This window comes from Staurois parvus, unplaced genomic scaffold (assembly GCF_062004578.1).
Source record: "Staurois parvus isolate SC_StPar_1 unplaced genomic scaffold, SC_StPar_1.0 ptg000601l, whole genome shotgun sequence".
NCBI classification, from domain to species: Eukaryota; Metazoa; Chordata; class Amphibia; order Anura; family Ranidae; genus Staurois; species Staurois parvus.
In genome coordinates this window covers 2,145,923-2,164,298 of record NW_028318397.1, presented here as the reverse complement: position 1 = coordinate 2,164,298, position 18,376 = coordinate 2,145,923, and the positions used below count along the sequence as shown (strand labels likewise).

General features: G+C 38.7%; 1 protein-coding gene and 1 long non-coding RNA gene across 3 annotated transcripts in view; one reads left to right on the top strand and one right to left on the bottom strand.

Moving 5' to 3' along the window:
* The window catches only part of LOC149449848 (uncharacterized), a 52,543-nt gene that overhangs the window by 11,141 nt on the left and 23,026 nt on the right, over positions 1-18,376 (bottom strand). The gene's annotated exons all lie outside the window — the stretch shown is intronic.
* Positions 1-18,376, top strand: part of NAB1 (NGFI-A binding protein 1) — a 72,026-nt gene that overhangs the window by 49,656 nt on the left and 3,994 nt on the right. Inside the window, exons 5-6 of the mRNA XM_089692711.1 lie at positions 3,123-3,273; positions 5,392-5,520. Coding sequence (XP_089548837.1) covers positions 3,123-3,273; positions 5,392-5,520 — 280 coding nt within the window. The remainder of the gene's footprint in view (positions 1-3,122; positions 3,274-5,391; positions 5,521-18,376) is intronic.

The following is an 18,376-nucleotide window of genomic DNA, read 5'->3' as shown; positions in this document are numbered from 1 at the left end:
CCAGGTTTACGTTTCCAGATGGGAAAGAGATCTTAAAGACACTAAAGATTGTGCATGCTGGTCACAGATATGGATAACTCTGACCTTATGCTCCATCAACATTCTCACTATGGAATCGGCTTTAAAAATGGTGAGAAGATGATATTTTGTCCCATCCTGTTTAGCTTTTCTTCACTCATCAGCCCCTAACATTTGTTTCTGCGGCTGTAATGCACCAGGTGATGTTTTACACATATATGGTGGACATGCCAAATGCTTTCCCGATTTTTCGTCAAAGATTCTCAAACTACTCCAAACATTGCTTACTTGTCCCTTCCTGAGAGACCCCTGGTATACTCTTTTACACCTAAAACCTCCGGGTATGTCTAAACACCAATTTAAACTAGCTACGCACATACTATTGGCGGCCAAACAAACCATAGTGAAAGCCTGGAAACAGCAGTTCGTATCCTTTTACAGAAGTTCAACGCCGCCTTGATTTCTTCTTAATAAACGAAAAACACTATCTAGTATCCTCTCAGACATCCATGAGAGATTCCTTAAAACTTGGACTCCATGGATCCAATACACCCACCCTGAGATTTCAACAGATTAGCTTCACCTCACTATAGCCTAATTACACCTTACAAACTGAACTCAGGCGTTATGGATATTCATCTTCTAATTTGTCTCCATTTTTCCCTTTTTCTCTCTTCTTTTGAATTCTGTTCTTTGGCTCTTCCACAGGGATGCCCTACGAACCATGAGGTGTCCTACACATCTCTTGTTTTGCTAACATTTTAGCATATCTTAAATAATATAACACTTTTACCAACGTCGGCTGTTGAGCTACAGTTAGGCAGCCTTTCTGTGCACTAATAAATCGACCGACACAAAATAGATGTTCTATTTCTATGTTTTAGAAAAGTTATCTAGAACGTTACCTATTCTAGTTGTATGTCATTTCTATAAGACCGCTGTTGACTGCTGTTTATAGCTGTGATTCTGTTTTTGTACTGGAATGCGGTCGAATTTGTACTTTGTACCTAAAATATCAAAAGCCATTAATAAACATTTATTGAAACGAATGCTGTTTTCACTGAGGCAGCTGACTCACATACTTGTATTGCAAGAGCCTAAGTGTGTAATGAGCAAATATGTCTACATTTATGTATGCAATTAAAAACCTGTATATGGAAACAGTTTCTAAAATGTTTAAACATTGATGAGATCAAAACAAAAACATATGTATTAATTTGTTATCTTTAGTAATGATATGTTATGATGATGAGTTATTTCTGAATAAATAGGTCCATAGGGGACAGACTAAAACATTTAATGTGAAAATGGCTTAATGTAGGTTAACGTGTAATAAACTCACTAAACAAAATGTTTGTTTTATTTATTTATTTATATATATATATAATATATATATATGTATGTTTTCCAGCAAAAAATGCTGATTCTAGCAAAAAATGCTGTATGTGAGAAGTGTCAGAATTGGTCCCATGGGCAAGTAGTTAGAAAAGTTATTATTTGTAATTATGTAGTAAAAGTAAAAATCTGCAATGTTTAAAATCCTATAGAAGTAAAAAAAATATATATAAAACTGACTGTTATAGTGTCCCATATATAGTCTATTTAAGAATGCGTATCTTTTTAGTATTACCGTATTTTCCGGCGTATAAGACAACTTTTTGACCCTTGAAAATCTTCTCAAAAGTCGGGGGTCGTCTTATACGCCGGTATACGGCATGCTGACACTTTTTAGGGGGGCGGTGCGGTGCCGCCGCCGCCCCCCCCCTTCCAACGGAAGTGAAACTAAGTACAGGGATAGGCAGGGGCTTCTGTTTCTTACCTGGATCCGGTCCCACGACGATCCGGTCCAGGAAGCACAGCTGCTCCTTCCTTCAGTTCGGCCACTGGATGTTCGTGCAGCTGCTCGGCTCCGCCTCCTCACCGGTGATTGGCCGCCAGAACTGTAGCTCGGGAAAGGCACACAGGCGGCCAATCACCGGGGAGGAAGCGGAGCCGAGCGGCCCCGCGAAAATCAAGTGAAGGTAAGTGTGCCGTGCACAGGTGCTGCTGCAACCATATATGCTTGCTGCAGCAGCACCATACTGAACAGGGGTCAGCAAGTGTCAGTGGGAGGAATAGTGCCCCATCATTGGTGTCACTGATACCAATGATGGGGCATTATTCCTCCCACTGACACCGACGATGGGGCACTTCCCCCCCCCCCCCCCACTGACACCAACAATGGGACACTATTCTCCCCCCACTGACACCAACGATGGGGCACTATTCCACCCCCCACTGACACCAATGATGGGACACTATTCCCCCCACTGACACCAATGATGGGGCACGATTCCTCACACTGACACCAATGATGGGGCACTATTCCTCCCACTGACGCCAATGATGGGGTGCTATTCCTCCCAATGACACCAATGATGGGGTGCTATTCCTCCCACTGACACCAATGATGGGACACTATTCCTCCAACTGACACCAACGATGGGGTGCTATTCCTCCCACTGACACCAATGATGGGGTGCTATTCCTCCCACTGACACCAATGATGGGACACTATTCCTCCCACGGACACCAATGATGGGGTGTTATTCCTCCCACTGACACCAATGATGGGGTGCTATTCCTCCCACTGACACCAATGATGGGACACTATTCCTCCCACTGATACTAATGATGGGGCACGATTCTTCCCACTGGTGTGCATTGGAAGAGGGGTAGTCTTATACGGCGAGTATAGCCCAAACACTACATTTTAACAGGAAAAGTAGGGGGTCGTCTTATACGCCCAGTCGTCTTATACGCCAGAAAATACGGTAGTTTTTTGGATATGATATTTTTCTCAGGTGTAATAAACTCTGCCAAAATAACAAAAGAGGTAAAAGTATCTGTGCCAAAAATATATCAGCAATGAATGTGCTTTATGTACTGGTGACAAAAACGTCTGTGCTAAAATCCCTGCACTCAAAAACAGCTGTGCCAATAAAATTGGAGGTCAGAATTTTGGCACGCTTGAGTGTGTGTATTCTGTCATGTGTGACTTTAGTTGTGTATGTGTTTGATTTAGTTTATAATAGTTTACTTACTAAAAACCTCTGTTATCATAGATTCAAATTGAAAAAGTGATGGCGGCCCAGATGAAGATTTTTCGTAACTCAGGGTGTGAGATCGTACTAAATCCACAGAAAGGCCTTTTCAGACAGAATTCGGAAGATACCAGTCATAGTCCTATGTTTTCAGACAGTTCTGATGGACAAGGTAATTTAAAGAGAAACTTGCAATTTGTAATTTTTTTCATTTTTAATTTGTAGTATTGTAGTTTGTAGTTGTATTTTTTTGCACTGCTTAAAATGTATGGAAAGTAAAAACTATTCATTGTAGTTTTGGATTGTGTAGGGAAGAGTGTGGAATGTGGCCTTGTGCCAAGTTTTTATTGTTGTCTGTGTCCCCACTGGGTAGATTCACACCTATGTTTGTCTTGGTGACTAAATCACAAAGTAAGGTGTATATTTTATAGATTATTTTAGAGTGTAAATGGGAGCATAACGAGAGATCTTCTAATGGGGCCAAAAGTTTTGATGACCATTTTCTAAGATGGGAATTCTTCTCACCTTGGGGAGATTTTCTTACATTTTCTGTTAAGTCTTCGAGATGAGAAGTGAAATTAAATCTCCCCAGCAAGATACAGATGGCAAAACTTAACCTGACAGGGGTTGTACCCATTTCCTACGCTATCCAAAACTAAAGAAAGTTGGGATATAGTTAATGAAGGAATTTAGGTGATTAGCACTGATATGCTGTCCACACATGCTACAGTTGGGTTAACATCTGTGCAACATCATTATAGTGGAAGGGATTAACTGAATAGTTACATTTCTACACATCGGGTGCTTTATAGTTGTTGGTAGATATAAAGGAGATTGTACCATTAGGTTGTATTGTGTAGCCAACTATGCACTCTTGCCAGCCACCCATACACACAAAAGAGTCGCTGTGCCCCTTCCCTTCATTAATATGGAAACCCTGGAAAGTTTTGTTAGGACGGGAGGACAAGGAAAATAAACTGTATACAATGCTAAGATGCAGGTAGGATTTCCCACTTTTAAGCAGAAAGTGGACACTCCTCTTAGTGGCAGGATTTAACTCCTTCAGTGATCCAGTGACTATTGTAAGACTTGGGGCTTACCGTGATCCATGCAATGACCTGCTTTTTTGGCACATTGTTTGGAATTCTAAATTGGTTTCAAAATCTGTAAAATTCAGCATATGTACCCATACAGCCATCATTGATCTGTCATTTATTTGTAGCTGAATGATGCAGCGGATACTCCTGGGCAGAGAAATATGTCTGAATGTACTCTATACCGTCCTCTTGTGGCCATGTGCAAAAGGCTGTAGAATTTTGTAAAAACTGTAATCCTCACTACACCCAGTTTACCTGCAGATCATTGAGATTACCATATCAGCAAAGTTGTTGTTTATTGTATTTCAAATTGGTATTTTCACAATTTGTCTACAATAGGGCTCTGTGGGATGAGACACTTTTTAAATGGTTTCTATACCCAGACTTTTATTTCAACTTATTATTTGCCTGTCATTTTTTGATCACAACAGTTTGTGTTCTTTGTTGCAATTTTGTGAATGTCTCTGTTCACAGTCAAAGTTTATCTAAACCCCCAAAAAATGTTATATATTGCAGCTCACTAGTCCTTAGATGTAATGGCAACATTAATTTTACTTTCAGGCATTTTTCTTTTTTTTTGCCTGTTATTGCTGCAAATGACACTTCGGGGTTTATTTACTAAAGCTGGAGAGTGCAAAATCAGACTTACTTCTGCATAGAAACCAATCAGCTTCCAGATTTCATTGCCAAAGCTTCATTGAACAAGCTGAGGTTAGAAGTTGCATGGTTTCTATGCAGAAGGGAGTCTGATTTTGGACTCTCCAGCTTTAGTAAATAAACCCCTTCATGTCCTTTCTTTTATACAGTCACTTCTTCATGGTATCTATGGAAAAAGCCATGGTGTTCACACAAACTGGACCTAATGGGTCTCTGCCTTTAATGCCATTACACAGTAGATGGTAGAACCAGTAGTTTACAAAAGAAAGAAAACATTGTTATACTGCCGTTTCAGCTCACAGGAAGTTCCAAGCAGACTGCTATTTCTGGTAATATCAACAGGTATTTTCTGCACTTGCTAAAAATCTTCTTAGCATGAAAAAAGAAAACAAATGCAGGCACCTCATCTAAGGACTGGTAAGCTGCAATATACAGTATTACATTTTTGTCTTTGGGTTTAGATACTGTGCACAAGGTTAACAATCTCTGTAGCTGGACATATCTAGAATACTATTTTTTATGTAATGTTATTCCAGGTGAGAAGCCACTGAACCTCAGAGTGTCACAAGATCAGCAACTATTTTCAGATGAACAGAACATGGGAAAGCAGCCTTGTAACGAACATTGCAATCTCTCCAACAACGAGACAAACTCTCAGGCTTCAAGTAAGTACCTGTTTTCTATTAGGCAAAGTATTTGAGACTACTAGTTAACGATTGTGAATGAAGCAGCTTCTTGTTTAAAAATAATTTAATAATGCTTTTGCTTCCAGCTCAGAGCCAGGGGGCATACAAATATCCATAGTAACCTATGGAGGACAGTTCTGTGTGCTATTTGCTCATGTTATCTACTTTGTACACTGTATCATCTAGTATGTCTAGACGTAAAATTGTCATTTTAAAACATTTGCAATTTGGAGCATCCCATTCTTGTCACCTTGAGACTGAAACTCCTGTTAAAATATGTTACACAAGGAAGCTGCTAGCTGTCGAGTGTGTTCAGGCGGGCTGTTGCTTTTCCTCTTCTTTCCTCTTCTCTCTTTTTCATCCTGGGACGGCACAATGGCTTAGTCTGCCACTGCCTTGCAGTAAATGGGTCATGGGTTCGATTCCCGACCATGGAGTTTGCATGTTCTACCTGTGCTTGCTGAGTTTCCTCCGGGTGCTCCGGTTTCCTTCAACACTCCAAAGACATGCTGGTAGGTTAATTGGATCCTGTCTAAATTGGCCCTAATATGTGTGTGTATGAATGTGAGTTAGGGACCTTAGATTGTACACCCCTTGAGGGTTAGGGACTGATGTGAATGTACAATATATATATATATATATATATATATATATATATGTATATATATATATATGTAAAGCACTGCGTAAACTTACAGCGCTATATAAGTACCTGAAATAAATAATAATATAAATAATAATGATGTCATATTAGCCTCTCATTGCTATATTCATTTTTTGTGTCTCAGCAGGTATATTACAACTCATGCTTGGGGCTTGTCCCAATCTGATTGAGATTGTTCACAATTTGTATTCATTCTGAACAATGTTGATGACATCTTTGACCTCTGTTTTGACTTCCGTATACATGTTAACATTCATCATTTATGTCTTTTTCATTCTCCCGTTTGAAGTCTATACCACCTGCTTGGCGGAATAGCACTTGATCTTGCACTTCAATATTGACTACAGGCCTTTTGTGATTTTTTTTTTTTAACACTTTAACAAAAATATTGAAACAGCAAGAAGCTGGTTACTAATGCCTAGACAACAAATTTTAGGTGATACCCTGCCTCGTTTGTAATGTGATAAAATTTGGCCTAATTTAGTAAAACATAAACTAAAGATAAGTCAAACAGAACTGTTGTATGGAATCTAACGATTCCAAACCTTCTGTTTGGAGGGCATAAAGATCCCATGGGACAAAGACATCTCTTCTTTTCAACAGTCTGCAGGCTGTCTGGCATCTTTGGGTTGAGTGGCCAGGTATGAAAGTAGCAAAGAAAAATGCAAGTTTGGTTGTTGCAAAGCACAGTTTGAGAAAGTCTGGTGGGTCTCAAAAAGGTGAGTTTGAATGAAGTTACAGAATTGAAGGTAGAACCATACCTAAAGGGATTCCAGTGTCTGAAGAAGTGTAGGTGGACAGGATTAAGTGGGAGGTTTCATAGGGTATAAAAGACGAGCTAAACAAATATTTTAACCACCCCAATTTAGAACTAGCTTTTATAGTAAGGTTAACAAGGAAGGGCTATGCATACAGCAAACAAAATATGTATTCCCTAGCACAGTTACTAGCTTGTCAGCAAAAAATTACACTGTCCAACAATTTGTGTTAAAAGCAGAGGTTTTAGTTTTTAGTACAACATTTGCAAATATATGTAATATATTTGGAAACTGCAGTGCCCCATTAAGGCTCCTCTGTGTAGTGCAGTCCTAACGCCATGTTGGAAAGTTATGGTGTGCGGTTGTTTTTCGGGGGTTGAGCTTGGCCCCTTAGTTCCAGTGAAGGGAACTCTTAAGGCGTCAGCATACCATGACATTTTGGACAATTTCATGCTCCCAACTTTGTGGTAAGAGTTTGGGGATGGCCCCTTCCTGTTCCAACATGAATGCACACCAGTGCACAAAGCAAGGTCCATAAAGACATGGATGAGTGAGTTTGGGGTGGAGGAACTTGACTGGCCTGCACAGAGTCCTGACCTTAACCTGATAGAACACCTTTGAAATAGATTAGAGCGGAGACTGCTAGCCAGGCCTTCTCATTCGGCATCAGTGCCTGAGCTCACAAATGTGCTTCTGGAAGAATGGTCAAACATTCCCATAGACACACTCCTAAACCTTGTGGACAGCCTTCCCAGAAGAGCTGAAGCGGTTATAGCTGCAAAGGGCGGGCCAACTCAATATTAAACCCTACGGACTAAGACTGGGATGCCATTAAAGTTGATGTGCGTGTAAAGGCAGGTGTTCTAATACTTTTGGCAATATACTGTATATAGAAATTAATAAAAGAAGGGCAGGTATGCTTGGCAGTAGCCCATTACTCCTTAAAAGCTCAGGGACACACCAGAAGCCCATCAAAATATAATGGCAGTGGAAGGTGTCCAGTATGTCTCCATGCCAGTTCCAGCAAGCCAAACAAAATGGCAACCAAAGCAAGCAAAACAAAATGTATTTCCCAGCATACTGACCAGATAGGCAGCAAAAAAAAAAAAAAGAAACAAATTACACTTTCTAACAATTTGCATTAAAGCAGAGGTTTTATTTGCACACATTTTCAGATATACTGTATGTGGAAGCCGCACTGCCTCGTCAAGGAATGTATGTGTATATATTATATATATATATATATATGTATATGTATGTGTGTGTGTATATGTATGTATGTATGTATGTGTGTGTGTGTGTGTGTGTGTGTGTGTATATATATATATATATTATACACAGTTGTGTTCAAAATAATAGCAGTGTGTTGAAAAAAGTGAATAAAGCTCAAAGTCCTTCTAATAGCTTTTATTTCCATACACACAAATGCATTGGGAACACTACACATTTTATTCCAAATCAAAACATGAAGAAAAATATATCAACTTTGTTTTGTTCCTCTAAAAAAAAATTGAAGAAAAGTGAATATTAGACTGTTCAAAAAAATAGCAGTGTTTGTATTCTTCTTTACAAACTCAAACATTCACTATATAAACTGAAAAATGTTTGAAGACTTTGCTTTCCTTTGAATCACTTAATTAATATTTAGTTGTATAAGCACTGTTTCTGAGAACTGCTGTACATCTGTGTTGCATGGAGTCAACCAACTTCTGGCACCTGTCAACAGGCATTCCAGCCCAGGATGATTGGACTACATTCCACAGTTCTTCTCTATTTCTTGGTTTTGCCTCAGAAACTGCATTTGTGATGTCACCCCAAAAGTTTTCTATTGGATTAAGATCCGGGGATTGGGCTGGCCACTCCATAACGTCAATCTTGTTGGTCTGGAACCAAGATGTTGCACGTTTACTGGTGTGTTTGGGGTCGTCTTGTTGAAACACCCATTCAAGGGCATTTCCTCTTCAGCATAAGGCAGCATGACCTCTTCAAGTATTCTGATGTATTCAAACTGATTCATGATCCCTGGTATGCGATAAATAGGCCCACCACCGTAGTATGAGAAACATCTCCATATCATGATGCTTGCGCAACCATGCTTCACTGTCTACACAGTGTACTGTGGCTTGAATTCAGTGTTTGGGGGTCATCTGACTGTCTCCGGCCACTAGACCCAAAAAGAACAATCTAACTTTCATCAGTCCACAAAATGTTGCACCATTTCTCTTTAGGCCAGTCAATGTGCTCTTTTTGGCAAATTGTAACCTCTTCAGCACGTCTTTGTTTTCAACAGTGGGACTTTGCGGGGGCTTCTTGCAGATAGCTTGGCTTCACATAGGCGTCTTATAATTGTAACAGTACTCACAGGTAACTTTAGACCTTTTGATCTTTCTGGAGCTGATTGTTGGCTGGGTCCTTGCCATTTTGGCTATTCTATCCATTCGAATGGTAGTTTTTCACTTTCTTCCACGTCTTTCAGGTTTTGGTTGCCATTTTAAAGCATTTGCGATCATTTTAGCTGAGCAGCCTATCATTTTCTGCACTTCTTTTATATGTTTTCCCCTCTCCAATCAACTTTTTAATCAAGGTACGCTGTTCTTCTGAACAATGTCTGGAACGACCCATTTTCCTCAGAATTTCAGAATAGAAATGCACTGTAACCAGCATGTACAACATTTGCTGCCTTCCTTCTTTAAATAAGGGCAATAATTGCCACCTGTTTTTCAAAGAATGAATGACCTCACTAATAGAACTCCACACTGCTATTATTTTGAACATGCCCCTTTCAATTAGTGATTCAATTACACAGAATCAGCAGCATGCATGTCATGACTGTTGGGTCTGTTGGATTTCTATTACTCTGCTACACCTGCTAGTAAATTATTATTATTTGCCATGTAGAAATATCATTTCTACCAAAAACAGTGATTGATCAGGTTAGTGATGTCTGACTGCTATTATTTTGAACACAACTGTATGTGTATGTATATATATGTATATATGTATGTATGTGTGTGTGTCTGTGTGTGTGTGTGTGTGTGTGTGTGTGTGTATGTATATACAGTGGGGATCGAAAGTTTGGGCACCCCAGCTAAAAATTTGTATTAATGTGCATAAAGAAGCCAAGGAAAGATGGAAAAATTTCCAAAAGGCATCAAATTACAGATTAGACATTCTTATAATATGTCAACAAAAGTTAGATTTTATTTCCATCATTTACACTTTCAAAATAACAGAAAACAAAAAAATGGCGTCTGCAAAAGTTTGGGCACCCTGCAGAGTTAATATCTTGTACTGCCCCCTTTGGCAAGTATCACAGCTTGTAAACGCTTTTTGTAGCCAGCCAAGAGTCTTTCAATTCTTGTTTGAGGTATCTTTGCCCATTCTTCCTTACAAAAGTCTTCCAGTTCTTTGAGATTTCTGGGCTGTCTGTCACGCACTGCTCTTTTAAGGTCTATCCATAGATTTTCAATTATGTTGAGGTCAGGAGATTGTGAAGGCCATGGCAAAACCTTCAGTTTACGCCTCTTGATGTAATCCCCCATGGATTTCGAGGTGTGTTTAGGATCATTATCCATTTGTAGAAGCCATCCTCTCTTTAACTTCCGTTTTTTTACAGATGGCATCAAGTTACCATCCAAAATTTGCTGAAATTTTATTGAATCCATTTTTCCTTCTACTCGTGAGATGTTCCCTGTGCCACTGGCTGCAACACAACCCCAAAGCATAATTGATCCAACCCCATGCTTAACAGTTGGACAGAGGTCCTTTTCATTAAATTCTGTGCCCCTTCTTCTCCAAACGTACCTTTGCTCATTCCGGCCAAAAAGTTCAATTTTAACCTCATCGGTCCACAGAACTTATTTCCAAAATGCATCAGGCTTGTCTATATGTTCATTTGCAAAGTTCAAACGATGATTTTTGTGGTGAGGACGTAGAAGAGGTTTTCTTCTGATGACTCTTCCATGAAGACCATATTTGTACAAGTATCCCTTTATAGTGGAATAGTGTACCACAACTCCAGTGTCTGCCAGATCTTTCTGGAGGGATCGTGCAGTCAAACGTGGGTTTTGAATTGTTTTTCTCACAATCCTGCGAGCTGTTCTGTCTGATATTTTTCTTGGTCTTCCAGATCTTGCTTTAACTTCCACTGTTCCTGATGACTGCCATTTCTTAATTACATTCTGAACAGAGGATATTGACATCTGAAAACGCTTTGCTATCTTCTTATAGCCTTCTCTAGCTTTGTGAGCGTCAACTATTTTCAGTTTCAGTTTTCTAGACAACTGCTTAGAAGAACCCATGGTGCTGATTGTTGGGGCAAGGTCAGATGAGTCTGGGCATTTAAAACCTTTGAGATTGACATCACCTGGTCTTCCCAGACGATGATTGAGAACAATCCATGACACTGGCAGGTCTCAGCTTGGCAAAGGGGGCAGTGCATGCTATAAATTCTGCAGGGTGCCCAAACTTTTGCAGACGCCATTTTTTTGTTTTCTGTTATTTTGAAAGTGTAAATGATGGAAATAAAATCTAACTTTTGTTGACATATTATAAGAATGTCTAATCTGTAATTTGATGCCTTTTTGGAGATTTTTCCATCTTTCCTTGGCTTCTTTATGCACATTAATACAAATTTTTAGCTGGGGTGCCCAAACATTCGATCCGCACTGTGTATATATGTGTGTGTGTGTGTGTGTGTGTGTGTGTGTGTATGTATGTGTATATATATATATATATATATATATATATATATATATATATATATATATATGTAGCGCAGGGACATACCAGAAGCATTTTGCTTATTGTTTTATTTGATTATTTTATTCTAGTTTAGAATATACACATATAAATATTTTCCTCACACAGAAACTGCCTTCATCCACAGCAGAGGTTGCAGTGAGGTAGCCGTTTGTCAGATTAAAGAGGACTATATACTATGTATAGACAGAGAGCAAACCAGCATTGTGTAAAATCCTCAATAAATGTAATTAAAAATATTATCTTATATGAGCCTGTATACCATAAAGTCCACTCAAGAAGAAACTCTTGTCTGTCATACAGCAGAATTCAAACGCTACCTTAACCCTTTTGCTGCCAGGCCCTGCGCTCTACTTTTAACCTCAGGTTACCAGGCCATTTTTGTAATTTTTTCCATTGCTTTTTGTTTTTCCCTTTTACAGTTTTCAGAATTTGTAAAAGACCCACCAAACCATATATTTTCTGAACGCACATTACCAGTAGAATAAAAAGAAGTTGCTACTGAATTTCAAGACCCTAGAATATTTGCACACGTTTATCAAAACAATATTTTCGCTAAAAATACACTATAATCATTGTTCGCAGATACAAACACAGCAAATTTTACAAAATTCCTGCTAAATTCCCACTAAATATAAAAGCCTAACCTGTATTGAGTTAATAAACAAGGGGGGGACTTTAATGGCACAATTTACTTGTATGATAAATTTCAACAATTCAAAAGAGATTTTTTATAAAAACAGTATGAAATTTTATTTTTACAATCTTAAAAAATAAATATAAAGCTACAATACATATTGCAGCTGTGTCATCAGAAATGGTATTGCAAATATAATCATAGATCATGCATGGTTCCCACTTGCCGCATTTCATGATCAACAAAAATCTTCTTCAGAAGTACTCAGGAAGGCATGACGTATGATTCCATGTGGGGTAAAAACCGCCAAGAAATAGTAAGAACACAGCCACGGATTTCTCATATATCTCAGGCAAAAATGATGAAACAAAAATTAATAAAGAAAAAACTGTGACCAATGGATGAAGAATGCCGCCCAAACATTTCCTGAAGGGGCCCCGCCCAAATGCACAGTCAACAAGATTACCTGCTGGTTGGTACTGCTAGGGCAGTGCTACTATGAGCGCGAAGCGATGACCACAAGGAATTTGCGTGAGAAAGTATTGATGACCTGATAAAAATCAGGATTGAGGTGTGAAAGACAGCCTAATATGGGGCAATATACCAAGTCTATCCAAAGAAGCATGCTTGATGGCTATGAGCCCCACAGCCATCAAGCATGCTTCTTTGGATTTGTTAGGGCTGTTGGCACTTTGTGCATTATATCCCTTCCTCTCTCTATTGAGTTAATAAATAACAAATACTTGTACATTTTAAATTGCACATTTTTGCAAAATGGTGAAAATCGAACATATGCAAAAAAATGTCTTTAAAAATTTGATTTCATTTTTAACGTGCAGCTTTCAGAGTTTGTAAAAGGCCCTCACCCCCCCCCCCCCCCCAAACCATATATTTCCTGAAAACAAACAACCAGTAGAATAAAAAGAAGGTGTGGAACCAATGTAGCGCTACTCACTTAAATAAACATGTGAACCAGAATACCTAGTGAATAAATATCAAATAAGAAGTATCCACTAATGTGAAATCATGCACATAAAACATATATGTGATTAAACCTAAATCACTGAAGTGAACATAATCATATCAACTAAAAAATATGAGGAAGTCACATGACACTGTGACGCAATGCGTCGGCCCAACGTAGTGACGCATTTCCGGCGTGGCGACCATTTTGGTACACCTGTGTATACCCTTGTACACCCATGCAGATTAGATCCAAAAGTGTGGGATTGGAGCCCTGAACTGTTACTACTATTTTTATTGTAAGTGCGCTTTCTATTGTCTGTGACACTTGGTAATAAACATATTACACAATGGAAGCTTGTGTTTTATGTACCATATGAGTGATTGGAGCAGCATTTAACCTTACTTGGAGAAAGGAGCCAGTATTGAAGTGCGGATCCCTGGGGGGAGATTCATATACAATGTGAGCAGTTGTTTGGAGTGATACTTACCTGGAGGATCTGTGAGAGGGATCCTAACAAATGCTTTGACTCGCAAGGGTCGAATCCTTAAGGTGAGAGGCTGATTCAGCCGGTGTTCGGATGATCTCAACTATCAACTCACTTCTATACACAAATATCAGCACGAGTGTTTTGTGTTCACCTGAGTGTGATCATTTTTAATTTTGGACTTTATATACACGGAAATATATGTTTTTTGTGTTTAGGTGCATGTATTAAGTTCACATATATGCACTTTTGGATTTTTTTCACTTTATGGGGTTTATATATATGTGTTAATACACATTGTTGATGTGTGTGTGTGTGTGTATATATATATATATATATATATATATATATATATATATATATATATATATATATATATATATATATATATATTCATTTGCAATAAGCACGTTATATTTTTTAGTTGATATGATTATGTTCACTTTAGTGATTTAGGTTTAATCACATATATGTTTTATGTGCATGATTTCACATTAGTGGATATTTATTTCTTATTTGATATTTATTCACTAGGTATTTTGGTTCACATGTTTATTTAAGTGAGTAGCGCTACATTGGTTCCACATGTTCACCCCCCGTTCTTCAGCATGTCCAAGTAGAAACTATTAAAGCTATATGAGAAAGTTATGCATGGAAGGAAAGATTACCCTAGAAAGGGTATAAAGTCTCTATAAACTCTGGGACCTAAATAGTAAAGTCTCTGTAGTCTGGGACCTAAATTGTAAATCTGCACTTATTTTGAATTGTAGATAGATGCTTCATTTGGAAATACAGAAGCGTTCAAATATCCCACTCAAGGATGTCAGTGTTTACACTTTTGATTTTGGTTTGTCATGATCCATTGTTTTGTCACTTTGTATTTTATATATGTCCACACTGGATTTGTACACAATTGTAATATTGTACAACTGTTATAATACAATGAACAGAGTTAAAAAAAAAAAAAAAAAAAAAAAAGTATATATAAAGCCAAAACCTTTTTAGTTTTGGATAGAGTGGTAAGTGGTGAAATCATGGTGTTCGATTTTAAATACTATCTGTGTACTATCTGGGGAGATTTACCCACTGAGACAAAGTGCTGGGCAATCCAAACCTTTGCAGTTGTCACCTGAAAAAAAATGTTTAATCATTCTCTATTATATGCAAAACTAAAATGAAATGTTTTGGTTTTAGATATATTTTAATAATTTTATAATCAACAGCAAACTTTTTTAACTTAATGGCTGTCTTTTTTCCTAAAGCACATAAAAAAACATCCATAAAAAACACAGATACCAAAATTGATAGTATTAGCATGTGGCTGTTGGATAGGAAAAAAACAACTGACAATGACAGATCAGCACAGCCATGCTACACCATCTATTGGTGAGTAGATCGATTTAGGCCATACACATGGGCTTCTTTTTCTCTATGGCTTAAAATTCTGGCATATTTCCCTGCCAGGGAGCCAAGGTTACTGCGTACAACCGCCGAAAGGTGTCAGTGACTGTCTGTTGGTACACATGGTTGTATATACATGTGCATGTGTATGAATGTATGACCCTGGATGCAGACAGTCTAAGGTATATTTTGTTGATTTGATAGCTCGAACGATGTAGGCTAGCCAGACTATTTAAACTGGCTTATTTCACCATGAATAGCTAGTGTCTTTCATGTTCCCTACACATTTTTTAGTCTTGGGGTGTAAGCCCAACAATACAAAAAAGAGGGGTTGTGAAAAAGAAATTCACAGAAAAGTGGTTACATCATGGACAGAATGCGATACTCAGAATAATTCCCAAAAATTATGCTTTATTACACAATAATTATAGACAATAGGGTAAATACCCTGGTTCACCATCACCTCAGTATGAGATAATACACAAAGACATAAAAGCAACAACAAGACCGGTCTTAATATAAATGTGCTGCATATGCAATGACAGAAACCTGTCTAGTGCATTTGCAGCACCAACACATTGGTTACACCACCAGCAGGGGGTGTGTCAAAAAATTATGTCGTCAGGTATAATACTGTACAGCGCTATGCAATAATGGCTGATAACAGGCACCATATATTAATAAGATTACCCATAACCCAATCAAGGCAATGTGGGTGAAAAATTGGAAATATAAAAGGGGGTACGGATGCTCCTATAATAACAGGATGATAGAATGATAGCAATGCAGCCCCTATGTAAGGCACGAGTGAGTGGTGAACATGTACAGATTCACAGTGGACATGCCCATATGTAAAGATGCAGAGTTATTCATGAAGAAATCACTGTTGGTATCCTTCGTGAGATAAAGATGATAAAGATGGCAGGGTCCTGCTTCACGGGGTTTCTTCACTGCAACGTGCGGACTATAAACCACCTTAATATAGATGATAGTATGAAGCCTGCTAGGTCCTCCGTCTCTTGTAATATATAATTGGTGCCTTGCACCTGGATAGTGAATCATATTGTCCCCATCCTGCAATAAATTGATGACAAATGGACAGTCAATCAATATATTCTTGCAGATGTATGTGTAGAGTGGTGAATAAATGCCTTTTCATCTAGCTGTGTGACAGTTCACTCACCACCTGAGCCATAGGTGATACTTTCTGGAAGTTTCCTCCATCTAAATTACCAGGCATAGTCCCGGGAACACCCGCTAACATCTGGACTGTGACTGGTGGGCTCCGTTCTCCCCTTGGTGCCTGTGCAGCCTTGCACAGCTCGTGGCACACAAATATGGCCGCTTCCCTGCTGGTCAGCGTGTATGGCGCCAATGCGTATCTGTAGTGACGTATCTGACGTGTGACGTCAACGCGTTTCGCCAATGGGCGTATCTCACTCGGCTTCGTCAGGACCAATGAGACCTCTGTCTTTCAGCTTCTTATTTGTGCTGGGCTCAGTACCGGTCATATATGCAAATCGGTTGCTGGCAATCATTCTCAATGGGAAAAAGAGCTAATTACTTACCAAGACAGCTGGTCATATAACTCAATTAAAAGAGTAGACACCTGGGCACACCGAGAGGGAGGATAAATTTCCTACTTTCTTATGTCATTAAGAGGGATCAAATGTTTGCCACCAAACCTTGCTCAAGGTGGCGCTGCTAATTTATAATTCTACACACTTGACTATTTTTTTCTAAAAATACTTGGAGATCACATTCAATATTTAACCCTTTAAATATGTCGACCTGTTTCTCAAGGATATGGTTCCTAACCTCTCTTCCTATGTTAGAGATACTAAAGATGTATTAGCCAAAATTGAAAATCTGAAGATAGATGAGAAGTCCATTTTGGTTGGAATAGATGTTGAATCATTATATACATCTATTCCACATGAATGTGGACTAAGATCGGCTTCATTTTTCCTCGATAAATCATATCTCAATATGGGGGGACAAAATGAGTTTATAAGTGAGCTACTGGAATTTGCTTTGCAACATAATTTTTTTTCAATTCAATAATACTTTTTACCAACAGATTAGAGGCACGAGTATGGGGGCACCATGGGCCCTGGCCTATGCCTGTCTGCACTTGGGTTTCTGGGAGGAGCAGGTTGTCTATAGATCACCAATGTTTCTTGCACATGTTCAGATTTGGTTGAGATACATTGATGATGTTTTCCTCATGTGGAGGGGATTGTCATGCCTTCAGCAATTTGTTCTTTGTTAATTAGGTATTATTAGTATGCCTTATCAGTTTGTAATTCTCTGTTCATTGTGTAACTGCTCCATCTAGTGGCTGTTTGTATACACTGCATCTTTTCACAGTAGAAGTTTGACCCATTTCAGCTTCCATAGCTTGTAGCCTATGAACTCTGATTACATCATCAGCCCTGCTCATAGCAGCCATTTCCTCATCACAGACTCCATTCCTGTGGTAACCACGCTGCTGGTAGGATCCAACCCTCACATTCAGGTTCACAATAGCATCGTCGGTACGTCTACACACATGTCTATATCTTATGCATCTGTGTTTTATGTAACCTACATGTCTTACATGTGTTTATATGTGCATTGCCTTACTGTAATGTATAATATGCTTTGTCACATGGCAGACAGTGTTACTAAGCGCCTTATTTTCTGTTCCTCAGTTTCACCTCTTATATCTTTGCAATAAAGACAAAGTTGGATGTTGCTTCTTTGTCAACTCATTGCCGAGAAAGGTTTAGCTGTCTGTCAAGCTATGTACCTTAACACATAAGGAGGACAGAACAGGGATCATTGGAGGAGTTAAAACTTTTTCTGGAGGAGTTAAACCAAAACTCCTTCAATATTAGACTCGCGTATGTCTTTGAGGAAAGGCGTATTTCCTGCCTTGAACTTGGACTTGAAGGTGACAGGCTCCTCACCAAAACATTCAGAAAACCAACTGCAGCTAACACCTTACTAGAGGCCAGGAGTTATCATCCACGTTCATTGCTTACCGAGATTCCAGTTGGACAGTTTCTGAGGTGTCGAAGAAACTGTTCAAATATTAATGACTTTAGGATAGAGGCACATGACCTCTATAAAAGGTTTAGGGAGTGGGGATATTCTCACTCTCAGATTAGAAAAGCTAGAA